The sequence below is a fragment of the Scleropages formosus genome, chromosome 3, assembly GCF_900964775.1.
Source record: "Scleropages formosus chromosome 3, fSclFor1.1, whole genome shotgun sequence".
NCBI lineage: Eukaryota > Metazoa > Chordata > Actinopteri > Osteoglossiformes > Osteoglossidae > Scleropages > Scleropages formosus.
The window spans coordinates 8,872,913-8,886,774 of NC_041808.1; the positions used below are offsets into that span (position 1 = coordinate 8,872,913).

A 13,862-nucleotide genomic window follows, 5' to 3' on the forward strand; every position below is an offset into this window, starting at 1 on the left:
GAACTCAAACCTTTAGACTATAAATGTAACCTCTGTAACTGTAACCTTTAGACTGTAAATCTTTAACCACTATGCCACTTCCTGCCCCATTTCAGTCTGAACTGTCCCTGTCAGTGAACTGCTGCTGTTTGTACATACTAGAGGTATTTAATATGTATTATATATTAATTATTCCCCCCACCTTGAAATGATTGTCACAGAAAGCTTTTGGTGTTATTTGTAAAAGTAATACTGTTTGACAGTGAAAGTGAGATGGCTAAAAACTTAGAAGAATCTTAAAAACGCACCACGCTGTCCCACACTTCTTGGGTTGCAGGAGGAATGTGCACCTGCTAGTGGCAGTTGAGTGAGAGAAAGAGAGTGTGTTTTTCTAGCTTTGTGGGGTTGTCCGGACTCTGTCAAAGGCCTCTTTAAAGAGTTACCCACCTTTTCCAGCTCAGTTCACATCAGAAGTTCATAGCAGTTTTTTTTTTTTGTTTAAAACAAACATAGACTATCTGGCTTCTGTGTGATTCAGTATCACAGGGTGTATTAAATCATAAAATACACTAATATAAGCAGGAAGCAGTTTAAAAAAACAACAGCTTTAGCACATGAAAGATCCAAGTAATTGTTTAATTCCTGTGGGAATGAACAGTATTCAAAGCAGGATTTTGTTTTTCTGAGTTGGTTTTATAACACCCTGATCCATTGCTGGCTGCTGTGAATCAAGGTTGGCTTGAACACAAGTCTAGGCATCATGGTAAAGCATGTTTGCGAATTTATAGCCTCAATGGGTCTTTCATGAAGCAGTTGGGTTGTGTGGTTCAGATGGTTCACAAGGCTTTGATTGGCCGCTAACATGAGTTACAAATCATTTACTACATTAATGTGATTGTCAGGAATGGGTTAATCTGCAGCAGAGACCCTAATAAATACTTAACCTGAATGCTTGAGTAAAATATACAGCTGTGCAGCACTTTCCTCGAGTCTCATATTTCATAACTGACCCAATCTATACGATCAAAACCTTACTCGAATACTTAAATCAAAATCTAAACATTATTTGTTATAATAGTTGCTCATCAATAGTTTCATTCTGATTTTCGCAAGTGGAGAGTTTCGTGAAATATCCATTTATTTTGCATAAAACAGCAAAAGTTAATTCACACGCTGAATACAAACATTCAAATATAATTTGAAATTGTGTCTAATGTATCTGCAAATTAGTTTTTACTTTCACATTTACAGACAGCAGAACATGTTTTGCATTTCACAAATCCACAATGTTCAGTATTGTCATGGATCTATTATTAGTATTGTCTAAATATCTGCCACGGCAAGTATTTTTCAGAATATCCCTTCCAAAGCAAGTTTCTTCTTTACTGTAAAACTACTGTGTATCACAGCCATACATTTAATACACTCATACGGTACTTATGTAATAAACCCTCACTTACTCACTGACCTATTAAAAAGACAATGAAAACTCTACTGCTGTTGGTAAATTGCATTTCTCCGGATCCTGGTGGGGGGCGCAGGGGTCCCGCTGGCTTGGCCGGGTCCTGCTCTCTGGTGTTCAGGCCCCGCTTCGGGTGTCTTGTGACGGACTAGCGTCCCGTCCTGGCTGTGTCCCCTCCCCCTCCAGCCTTGCACCCCGTGTTGCTGGGTTAGGCTCCAGTTCGCTGCAACCCCGCTCGGGACAAGCAGTTTCAGACAGTGTGTGCGTGCGTGCATGTATCCTAGTGACCCTGCATGCAGGTTCCCTCTGAACTGAACTTGTAATTAGCAATGTTTGACAAATTGTGGGCCTGTCCTACAGAATGTTATTCATGAATACATGTTAGAGTGTATATATAAATCCTCTAACATTAATGTTCTTTTTTTTATCATTTCCATCATCTGAAACATAATAAACTGATGCTAAGTTTAAATACAGGATTGATTAATATACTGCAGATGTTACTGATCAATCCAATGAATAATGCACATATTTGTTGTAATACCACATATTTGGCATCATTAACTCTGCTAGGTAAAAAATATTTCCCTTTTAAAAATTTTCTTGAATATAAATTACAGCCAGTGCTCAGCTAAATATTTAAAAAGTTCATTCTGTTAATTAATGCAAATTAACTACAAGGGCACACAGTGAATTACCATGATAAGGGTTAAAATGTGCTGGTTTAACAATTTTACATTCAATTAAAATTTTCACGTGTGCAAGATTATTTATAATGAGAGGGATACTGTCAGTTACACCACTGTGGACAGGGCTAGTTAAATCACTTCAACTGGGGTTTTCAGGTGTAAATCTGCAGTAATAATGTTTCTTCACAGACATGACAGGGGCAGTTCTTCAGTGGTCACAACTGGTCACCCATAAATGCTGATGAAAATTCATTGTAACTGAGTTTTGCAAAAGAACATTAAAGTGGCATGAGCGAATAGTCCCTCTCAGGCCAATCATGGTAACATCAATGTCCTTTCAGTTCTTGAGGGGACCGCAACTGGACGCCACTGGCACAGTCTTCATTAAAAACAGGAAAAGGCCCCATCTCCACCTTATAATAATTCAATATACTTTTCAAGTAATAAAGCAATATTTTGCACTTCTGCACCCAAGGATCAAACTAACAGCTTGTGCTGTTGTATCACAGTAGATTTAAATCAACTGTCTCTGCAGAAAGAGCCTGATTAGCATGAGCTTCTATGTTCTTGGATGTGGAACGTAAAACCACCAGATTACAGGTAAAAAGGATGGTCTCAGTACTTAAAGTCTAAATGAGTAACTGTATTCACTGAACACAGTCAATACATGAAGGAACCAAGCCAGCAGGAAGCTCTGCTATAGTCTCACAAAGCCAAAATACACCTATAAGGACTAACCTTGGCGAACGGAGTCTTCCAAACTCATACTCCAGAGGGGAAACATGTACGCTTGCGGATGTCAACAATACTGAATCACAAAGACAGTGACGTGACAGTAAAGACAATTATATGTGTAAGCAGTTTCTTGTATTTGTTCTTACAACTGAAATGTCACATGCACTTAGTAGGTGTTTGTGGAGAATTAAGCTTCTCAAGCTTATTCACTTTCTCGGCTCAAGGAAGAGCAAAATCCATGGCCCAGCATCGAAAGCACAAAACCAAAGCACCTCCAAACTGAGACCACAAGACCATAGCAGCTGGGATCATGACTGCAGCTCCTCCAGGCACAACGACAGCTTTCTGATCTTTTCTGCATCCGATGTCTTCCGCATCTTGTCCCTGATGTAGCGGATCGTCTCTTCCACGCTCGTGGGCACTGGCGTCAATATGCCTCGTAGGATATTCTGGTTGGACTCCAGCGACAAGCCGAGGAGGAACCTCAGGAAGACGGTCAAGTGTCCGTTCGGACTCTCCAGAGCCTTATCCATGGCACTCTTATGCACATCAAAAAGCTTTGGCTCCTTCAACAGCCTTGACAGTTTGGTCACCAGGTGTGGGTCCAGCACATTCTTCTGGCTCGTTTTGAACATGAGGAACACATAGAGGGCGGCAAGATACTCTTGGACTGTGAGGTGTACAAAGCAGTACATCTTAGTGTGGTACATAACAAACTCCTCTTCGTAAACCTGGGTGCACAAGCCTGAGTGCAGAACAGACTCAGTGAAGTCAAGGCCGCTTTCCTGCCACTCATTCTCAGTGAGCGCCTCCTGGCCCCTCTCCAGCATGCGCAGTGCCAGCCGGCCTAGCTGCAAGAGGAAGTCCCGGTTTGACTCGTCCTTGTTGGCCTTCGAGCGGTATTTCTGCTTCATCTGGTTCAGCTGGATGAGAATGTAGTGTGTGAAGAAGCGTGTCAAGGTCCGGGGGATCTGCTTCCCGCCAGCCTCGCGAAACATGCGCTCAAGGATGGTGCCAGTGATCCAGCAAAAGAGTGGACTGTGACACATGACGTCGAGCGTCCTCACCGATTTCACATGTTCGATAACTCTGTTGGCCACGCTCTGGTCACTGAACCTCTTCCGGAAGTACTCCTCCTTCTGCACATTGCTGAATCCCCGTACCTCGACCAGCTGGTGAACGCACTCTGCCGGCACCCGACTCTGCATGAAGCACCGTGAAGTAATCCAGATGTGGGCTGAGGGGAGCAGGTTGCCCTTGATGAGGTTCGTCACCAGCTTGTCCACCATGGTTGGCTGTGTCATGTCACACCAGCACTCATTGTAGCGGAAATCGAGGGGCAGCTGGTACTCATCCAGCCCATCACAAATAAACAGCACCCTGCAGTCATCGCAGTCAAGCGTCTGCAGCTCCCTCATCTCCGGAAAGAAACTGTGGATGAGCTGCATGAGGCTGTACTCCGTGCCCTGCATGAGGTGCAGCTCCCGGAATGGGATGGGCAGTAGAAAGTACACATGCTGGTGGTCTCGCTCCTCCGCCCAATCCAGGATGAACTTCTGCACACACACTGATTTGCCGATGCCGGCGATCCCCTTCATCAGCAGCGATCGGATGTGGTTGTTCTCGATAGAGGCAGGGCTAAAGATTTCATTGCACTTGATGACAACCTCACGCCTGCTCCTCTTTGGTGGCGGAAGCTGTCGAACCTCGTGCTCCTTGTTGATCCCAGCATGGCTACCCTCTGTGATGTGCAACTCTGTGAACATGTTGTTGAAAAGTGTCTGCTGTCCTTGCTTTGCCACCCCTTCAAAGATGCATTCGTACTTCCGCTTGAGAGAGAGCTTGAGATCATACCGCGCCTCGTCTGAAAATTAAACACAAACAAACCTATCAGTTGATGAAGGCATAAATTACACTTATGGGCCTCTGCTTTCACTTGACTGCCTCAGTACTCAACTGCCTGACAAACACAGACTTTACCATATTTCACCAACCTTCTTTAAATCATGACCCAAAATTCTGAGAGGATGCTTGTGACTAACGAGACCAGGGGTTTAATGTTGGAAAAACTGTAGACTTTAAAGTGAGGTTGACCATTCTTTTGCCAAAGCTATAACAAAGCAGGACAGGGTCCCTCCGAACTTCCAATAACATTTAAAGTGCATCAAGATTCGTTCTTCTGAGTTGTTTTAAAACCCTTACTCCTCTTGCAGAGCTCCTGTAGGTAGTCTGCAGCTCTCTTCAGCTTCATGTCCGTCAGCGTACGCAAAGTGATCCTCAGTGACCCCTCCAGGCCACAGCACTCCAATATCTTGTCCACCAGGTTAAGGAGGTCCAGATCATCCAATGTAGACCGAAAGCATTCTGGGTAATGTCTTCTCAGATTCCACTTGAACAATATCAGCTCCTCCTGGACCAGTTTTGCCAATGCAGCCTGGAGAGACTGAGAATGGAACACACACAGACAAAAAAAAATAAGCCAATTTTCTACACATTCCAGCATCTTGTCAGTTCTCAATATGGTCAACACAAACTCAAGTCCGCTTCCCCTAAAAAAAAAGCGTGTCTTTTAAGTTGGTTATCTAAACAACTCAAGTAATTCATGCAGAAGATGATGACAGATGGAAACAAGTGTATGCCTGAAACAACAAGAGAACCCATGACAAGGTTCACTGCAGTCATCCTACATCTACAAATGAGACCATGGGAGGGGGCCGTGGGCTCAGCTCTAACGTGATGGTCAGATTCATTAAGAACATAGTCATTACAGATAACCTTTACTGACTTACAACATTAATGCAGCTGTCAATGGCAGGTAACTTTAGCTTACCTTGAACATAAAAGGAATGGTCATGGCAGGGTGCCTCTTCTCATTCGGTGCCAGCAGGTCCTTCAGCTCTGGTCTGAATGCAGGGGCAGGTTCACACTTCGGCTGCTGGGCTCGAAGCCTAAAAGCAAGAACAGCTTGAGGTGCCACCTAAAGAGGTATCACTAGCTACTCATTAAGCCTGGGGGTGCAAAAGGAGGCAGTGACCTTAGGGAGAGCTCTTGCACATGTCATCTTTGAACCCAGTTCAGAGACTATAGAGCTCCTAATTATCAATTACTTTCAGCAAAAAAAAAAAAAAAAAAACACTCCGTAGCAATTCATTCATAGACATGAAAATTACTTAAAATTAAGTGTGACTAATAATATTTCAGCAAATTAAAATACATTGCTGTAATGACAGTGTTAAAGGACAGTAATGAGCACAGAGCAGAAGAAATGCACTCAGGGCCAAAATGCTGCAAACTAAAGACCAGGAACTACTCTGGTGCTGTAAATTACAAGTGAGCAGACCATGAGTATAAGTATTTATTAGTATTGGAAAAATATGTTATTCATGGATTTGTTACAGATGAAAAGCTGCAGGCTAACTTTGGTGTGAAGGTGTGCATGAGACCTCACCTCTGTGTTTTTCTCACTGGCTCGGTGGAATCATCACTGTCAAAGGAATAGCAGGTGGACGCAGGTGAATCTGGCCGCTCCAGCTGGACCCTGTCAAGTACACAAAAGCAACTTTAACCACACACAAGCACAGCTCTAGCCACAAACATATACCCCACTGTACATTGAGAATGCAGGTAAGTCAGCTACTCCACCTTAACAAAACACCTAGTTAGGGCTGAGTACATTCCAGAACAGCTGCACAGCCCTCTTGCCTGCAGAACACTTTACGTGGATGTGTGTGTGCTTCATAAACAAGACAGAGACTCCCTGCAATTAACTGTGTGAGTGCACCTTGTATTTGTGCCAGGCTCCTGGCCCATTTTGGCAGCTCTCTCTTCCAAATCTCCTTCACTCTCCATAGAAGCATAGCTGGGGGCCGGGGAGGGAGTCCTCAATTGCCAGATCCTGCAGAAATGGGAAACAGTGCATGAAGATCAGCAGCTAGAAGGAAATCCATCATTTTGTGGGTGGGGAATTAAGCAGTATGAGCTAACTGCAATATCGATAGTGTGTGACAGCAAGGAGCCCGTCACCTGTCAGCAAGGACACCATTTGGAGCCACATCAATCTCTGGGGAAGAACTTCTTCCAGGTGGGCCATCTTCAAACTCATGGGACAAATTCATCCCTGAGGCTGTCCTACCCTGCTCCCTCTCCCGGTAGAAGGTAGTGTCCAGGGCAGGAACACCCTGGACCTCATGGGATGAGTTTGCCCCTGAGGCTGCTCTGTCAAACTCCATCTCCTGGTAGAAGTTGGCGTCCTCATCAGGGCCGTCATTGTCGAAGTCGGAGTCCTCATCGATGTCCAGGGATACGCTCTGGGAGGCAGCGTCCCAGTCGTCCTGCTCCCCAGGGGCACTCATGGTAGACCTTCAGAGGGGGCTGATCCAGGGCCTGCTCAGCACAAACACACAAGATATGACACAGTATGAGAGAATGTTTTAAAATAGCCAAAAGAAACAGAGACAGATGGACAACTGGGCACACAGTACAGCAAGATGAGGTATTACAAGAACAAGCACACAAAATATTATACAGAAACAAAAATAAGACACAAAAGGACAAAGAATGATGCAAACATACAAGAGATACACAATATATTATATTACTAACTCGGCTCACGTGGACACAAATGCCTCAAATACACAAAACAAACTGATGTAAAATAGCAAAAAATGCAGCAAAGTATGACTCGAATTGACATAAAATACCACAAGACAGTAAAGCAAACAGAATACAGTGACACAAAATTACAAGACACAGAAGGAAAAAGAATTACACAATTATTATTATTAAACGCATGACAACATATGACAATACCGCTAACAGTCACTGTCAGTCATGACTCGTCACTCTGCGCAACGACGTAGCATTATTATTAACAAATTACTAGTTGTTTTTTTTTTAAACTGATATGTACCGCGTTAGCTAAGATTTAATCTCTTATTTGACACATACCTTTATGACGCAGACAGGTCAGGCCGCGTTAAAATCTTTAAAAAATAATGTACATTACGATTATCACGAATCTTGCTGCTACCGAATTACTTCCATCTTTCCGCTTCCCGTAATGGCGGCCATCCATTTTTAACTTTCGCTTTCGTGTCCTTCCTCATTGGCTGGAAGATGTTTTTACCAATAAAGAATAATATTAAATACGAAGGGACCACTTTCCACCAATCAGGAGCAAAGATATTGGTCTCTGCTGTTCCGCCCTGACTGCAGGAGTTTTTTTTTAAAAAAAAAAAAATGTAAATGAGTATCTTCGTAATGATGTACTGTAATATCTTGCGGTGTTACTTGCTATTTAACCGTAAATAGTTGTGCTTTATGGTGTTCTTTTTTTTTTTTATTTTTTATAAAAGGGTGTGGTTGAGGGATTGCGTGTGATGTGAGAGGTGTGGGTGTCGGTTGGGTAGGCCGTCTTGTCCAGAACTTTAATGAACCCCAGTCCTTAAGTTGGAAATCATCTCTGTGCTCCTTCGGGTCATTATAGAGTATGTATAATGTAAAACTTATTTTATTTTTTATTTAAACAAACTTTATTGACAAAAAAACAGTAATTACAAAACTACTGCCAAGAAAACAAAGAAAGAACCAGATATTACACCAAACAATATTGCCAGAGGGACTATAACAAACAAACAAATAAGAGATTTAAATCGATTCGGAGAAAAGCATATGCTAAATGAATAAATGTAAATAAATAAACGACTTGCGTTACTGGGGAGTGTCATGTTGGAGCAGGAAATTATGTTCGTTGTAAAATTTGGGAAGTATGGAAAGAAGTAAAGAAAATAGTTGTCCAGCCGCTGTGGGGGCTGAGAGGTGAAGAAAAGCTGGAGAAAGTCAATTCCATCCTTTATTCAATACCATAAGAACAAAAATAAAACCTTCTAATATTTCACACTGTGCCCTGCATTGTCAGGTTAGGCTCCGGCTCACCATGATCCTGCTTGGTACAAGTGGTTGTTGTTGATGATGGCTGGATGGACATTACACTGTGCATCTCTAAGTTTCTGAACATTACACCAAAAAAGTTTAAAAGGATGGCAAATACAATGCCAGCTGGCAGAGTTCTAGGGGTTCTTCTCACACCCCTAGTGTCCTGCCTTTAGAGGAAGATGTCAACTTGAGTCCATCATGCTGCCTTTCATTGGCCTCCACTCCCCTGTGCGCCAAAGTGACTGCACCAGCCACTTGGGGGTGTGCTTCTCATAAGTGAAACCTCACTTGAGTGTTATTGTTGATTTTGGACATGGATTTTCATTGTTTCATTAAAAAAAAACTAATGACAGTCCAAAAATAATAAAAAACATATTTTGTTTGCTTGTTTTTATATTTTGTGCATGCATATTCTTCAACCGGGGGTGCGGTGGCGCAGTGGGTTGGACCACAGCCCTGCTCTTTGGTGGGTCTGGGGTTCGAGTCCCGCTTGGGGTGCCTTGCGACGGACTGGCGTCCCGTCCTGGGTGTGTCCCCTCCCCCTTCAGCCTTATGCCCTGAGTTGCCGGGTTAGGCTCTGGTTCCCCATGACCCTGTATGGGACAAGCGGTTCTGGAAGTGTGTGTGTGTGTATTCTTCAACCAGTCATTCTTGTCCTCCCTGGACATTTGGACCGTGTGGATTCATCTACCTGTCATGTCCTGCATGCATTGTTGTTTCCGTGGAGATGATATGAGGCGGAGCCTCAGGACAACGCAAACTGCTCCACAACCTCTTTCTTCGTCTCCACTCTGACCTGGGACACACCACAATTGTTTTTGTTGTGTTTGGCCACACCCTGTGATCTCTAGGGAGGTTGGGTGAGGCAGGGAGATGTGACCAAATTTTGGAAGTGCAGGCGAAGTGCAAAAAACCTCTGAAACATGCGGGCAGACTGCAGATCCCTGTGTCATTTAATAACATGGGAATTTGTGGTGCTTTTCTATTTTTTTGTTATCGTCCCAGGACCTACTGTGAAACTCAGTAGGAGTTTCTATGGAGCAGATCTATCTACTGCAGGTCTGAGCTTGGCACCAGGTGCACAGACAGCACAAGGTAGGGATCGTTGGAGAGGCCGGACAAGGACATGGGGCTTCTTCACGTCTCAGTCTCCCCCAGTCTGGCTCAGAATCACAAAGAGCACAAGGATGTTCAAACTTCAGATTCCACTACAAACCCGTGTTTGACAGTCCTTTAAAAAACTGTAATTTTTAGTATTAGTATAACCTCCCCGGCACACACCTGCACTGGTGCACTCTGTCCATACAGCCATGCTGCTGACACCTGGTGATTCCACAGCAGATACATTGATTATGGTCCTGTAGGAACAACAACAGGAAGAGGAGTATGGAACTAAGACACGTGACTTAGTAATTCTTTATTCATATCTTCCTTTCTCACGTCACCTGTTGCAGTGTGTTGCCACATAGAGGAGGAATGCAACAGGTAAGAAGATATGAAGAAGGTGTGGAGCAGATATGAGAAGGAGGAGACGATATGGGAAAAGGAGCAGAAGGCATGGAGAAAGCATGACAAGGTAAGGAGAAGGTATGTGAATTTGAGGAAGAGGGATGAGAAGGTATGAGGGATGCTAGGCAGAGCCTTATGTTGGTAAGGACTCCCACCTTGCCATCTTGGTCAGGATGGAAATGGGGAGTGCATCCCTCTGGGCCTGAGCAGACTAAAGGTTTGGTGGAGCCCCGCTCGTGGCTGTGGACTGATCTGTGTTTTGTATCATGTCCTGGAGACAGAGGGGAATACTTGCTGATGATCCCATGAGATGCTCATCCATTTCGAGAAGTTTTACTGTGTCCTGTGAGGGCTAGAAATTAAAAATAAGTGTAAGAAAGAAAACCAAATTCTCAAATTGCTACTCATATTTATTTAATAAAGTATTTTCCCTTGTTGTCTCAAGGGTTCTCAAAGGCTCCCTTTTTTGAAGATAATATATGGGGACAGAGAGTCAGTGAGCTGGGCAGCACCTACCAAGTGTTCCATGTCATTTCTGACCTTGTGCTGTGGTATAACTGTATCTCTATAGCAGAATAGATAGAGACAGAAATATGGAGTTGATACAGTTTCTAGGAGGGGTTGAACAGGAAGGAAGGACACAGTAAACCATATGGGAAACACACAACATCATTAATTAATTCCCCTTACAAATATGAATCTGTTATAAACACTAAACATTTTCATTACTTAATCTGATGTTATCTGAAGTGTTTTTAGTGGTCCTCTGACACGCATCTCTTAACCAGTATTTGTAATTAATATATAAATGTGGAGTGCCATCAGGTGGCATATTGGTTAGAGCTGCTCCTTTTGGATCCAGTCATCCCAGATTTGAGTCCCACTTCTTCCTGTAATACCCTTTTTTCAATGTATTTATCCTATAATGACAGTAAAATTAACCTGCTGCAGCAGGAACCCCTGTCCTGGTGGTAATCTCCAGAGTCTTATTTTTGTCTCCAGATCAAGACAAACTGCAGCTTCCCATCAGGAACTTGACAGAGGCAGTTGACACACCCTCCTGCACCTCACCTGTCAGCTTTCTCTTTTGTTCAGGGTTTCATGTCACAAGTTTTATCATGCAGGACTGTAGATAAATGTCAAAAGATCTTAATATAAAAAGAAGACCACAACAAACTGTGTCTGACCAGCTGTGAGTCCTGGTGGCTGAAATGACCATTGAAGAGTTGACGTGAACTATTTCTTCTTCAGCTGGACTAACACCCTCCTTCATGTAGTTTCATCTTAAAGTGAGATAGGCTGAGAGGTTTGACATCCAATTATCCTCTTTTCTTTTGCTGAAGGAAGTACATTCGATTAAAGGACCCACTGCACTTTGCCTACCGCCACAACAGATCCACTGAAGACGCAATATCACACACCCTTCACACCACTCTGGCTCACCTGGACAATAAAAACTGCTATGCAAGGCTATTATTTGTGGACTATAGCTCAGCATTTAACACTGTCATCCCAACCAAGCTCATCCACAAACTACTAGGGCTGGGACTGAGTGCCACATTGTGCAATTGGATCCTGGATTTCCTCACCAACAGACCCCAGCGTGTGCGGATTGGCAGTAATACCTCCTCCCCACTGACCCTCAACACTGGCACTCCACAGGGAAGCGTCCTGAGCCCGGTGCTATACTCCCTGTTCGACACATGACTGTGTGGCCAGGCACAGCTCCAGCACCATCATAAAGTTTGCTGACGATACCGCCATTGTGGGTCTGATCACCAACAACGATGAGACGGCCTACAGAGAGGAGGTGAGGCTCCCGGCAGAGTGGTGCCAGGACAACAACCTGTCTCTCAATGTCAGTAAAACTAAGGAGCTGGTGACTGACTTCAGGAAATAGGATACGTTTCAGGCACCCATCAGTGTAGGGGGGGACATGGTAGAGAGGGTCAACAGCTTCAAATTCCTCGGGGTCACCCTCACTGCCAAACTCACGTGGACTGAGCACACAGCATCAACCATCAAAAAGGCCCATTAATGTCTCCACTTCCTCAGGCGTCTGAAGAAAGCTAGGATGTCCACTACAGTCCTCACCACTTTCTACAGATGTGTTGTGGAGTCCGTCCTCACGGGGTGTATTACATCCTGGGGTGGCAGCTGCTCCGTACAGGACAAGAAAGCCCTACAGAGGGTGGTCAAAACAGCTCAGGGAATCATTGGCACACAGCTACCAGCAGTCCAGGACACCTACACCACATGCTGCCTCAGAAAGACGATGCGCATCATGAAAGATCATACTCACCCCGCACGGGCACTTTTCTCTTCTCTGCCATCTGCAAAGCGGCTCAGGTCTATTCGAACCCGCACCGCTAGGTACAGGAACAGCTTTTACCCCAGTGCTGTAAGAGCATACAACAATTACCAATGTCCCACCTTTACTAACTAGAGTTGGACTGCTCCTTCCAAGCACATTGGTAAATTACACTGTCGCTTTAAACATTCACATTCTCGCTCTCACGTTCTGAGTTCTCTGGCTGTGTACTCGTATTATTGTTATTACTGTTACCATTATTTATTGTCATTGCTATTAGCATCACTCACTGTCCTTGTCATTGTTTTGTCTGTACAGTATTTGTATTGTCTCTATCTTGTCCATAGACTGTGGAGAAGCATTCAAGAAGAATTTCATGATACTTGTACACGGTACTTGTACCTATGACAATAAGCTTGAAACTTGAAACTAAATGTATGATATTTACATTTATTCTTTTGGCAGTCACTTTTCACTCAAAGTAAACAAAAGTCATCAACAAAAGATGAAAAGCTTTAGAGACAGACACAAGAACGTCAAAACACGGCTTATTTTTCTGATACCATCATGTTTCTGCTTCCACATCACTAAAGTACCTTCGAATAGAAATTACATTCAAATAGCAAATACATAAATAATCATAGCAGATGGTGATGGACTCAGTTATGGAGATGATATGAGATCAAGAAAGAAATGGGTCTGGAAGTGATGGGCTTCAAACCCTTCTTGAATGCTGGGAGAGATTCAGCAGTTCTGAGGGATAGAGTGAGTTCACTTATTTTATTAATAAACTTGTACCTATCAAATAAATTCAAATTAGGATTTAATTTTGCACCTTCAGAGTTCCTCCAGAGTTTTGTCCTCCACTTGTGCCCTTAGAATTTAAGGGGATGTGTCCATCCATCTGGTTCTGTGTCAATGAGTCGTTAAATCTCTTTAGACAAAACTTTCAGCAGACAAAAGACCATACATTGTAAAAAGTGTATGATATCTTCACTGTGCATACAGCAGATTTTTGCTTTTTAGGATCACATCTTCAGCGCCCACTGCTTCAATACCATCTGGTGTGAGGGCTGGTTATTAAAAGAAGCCTATAATCTTCCTGTGGGTGTCACAGTGGAGAAAAAAAATATTGTGTAGCTGGACAGCGTAAAACTGTATGTCCAATAAATGCCAAATAGCAGTTCATAAAACATTCATCCTACTGGCGCCAGGTCACAACATCTTCATCTTTAGGTATAAC

At 43.5% G+C, this 13,862-nt stretch overlaps 1 protein-coding gene across 1 annotated transcript; it reads right to left on the bottom strand.

Moving 5' to 3' along the window:
- Positions 1-1,651: 1,651 nt before the first annotated feature.
- Positions 1,652-7,946, bottom strand: LOC108923715 (protein NLRC3-like). Its single transcript, XM_018734665.2, has 7 exons — positions 7,813-7,946; positions 6,889-7,248; positions 6,647-6,760; positions 6,314-6,403; positions 5,696-5,813; positions 5,068-5,308; positions 1,652-4,729 (listed from the first exon to the last, which is right to left on the bottom strand). Exons 2-7 carry the CDS (start codon positions 7,215-7,217, stop codon positions 3,174-3,176), a joined length of 2,448 nt encoding a protein of 815 aa, XP_018590181.1. The 5' UTR covers positions 7,218-7,248; positions 7,813-7,946; the 3' UTR covers positions 1,652-3,173.
- Between the last annotated feature and the right edge of the window lie 5,916 nt (positions 7,947-13,862).

What these genes read in the sequence shown, in the direction of transcription:
- LOC108923715 (XM_018734665.2), bottom strand. Translation starts at nt 7,217, where the DNA reads ATGAGTGCCCCTGGGGAGCAGGACGACTGGGACGCTGCCTCCCAGAGC. An exon ending in CCATTCCTTTTATGTTCAAG is followed by an intron (nt 5,309 to 5,695) that starts GTAAGCTAAAGT and finishes TTCCATTCTCAG; the next exon opens with TCTCTCCAGGCTGCATTGGC. An exon ending in ACAGGAGCTCTGCAAGAGGA is followed by an intron (nt 4,730 to 5,067) that starts GTAAGGGTTTTA and finishes TTTAATTTTCAG; the next exon opens with ACGAGGCGCGGTATGATCTC.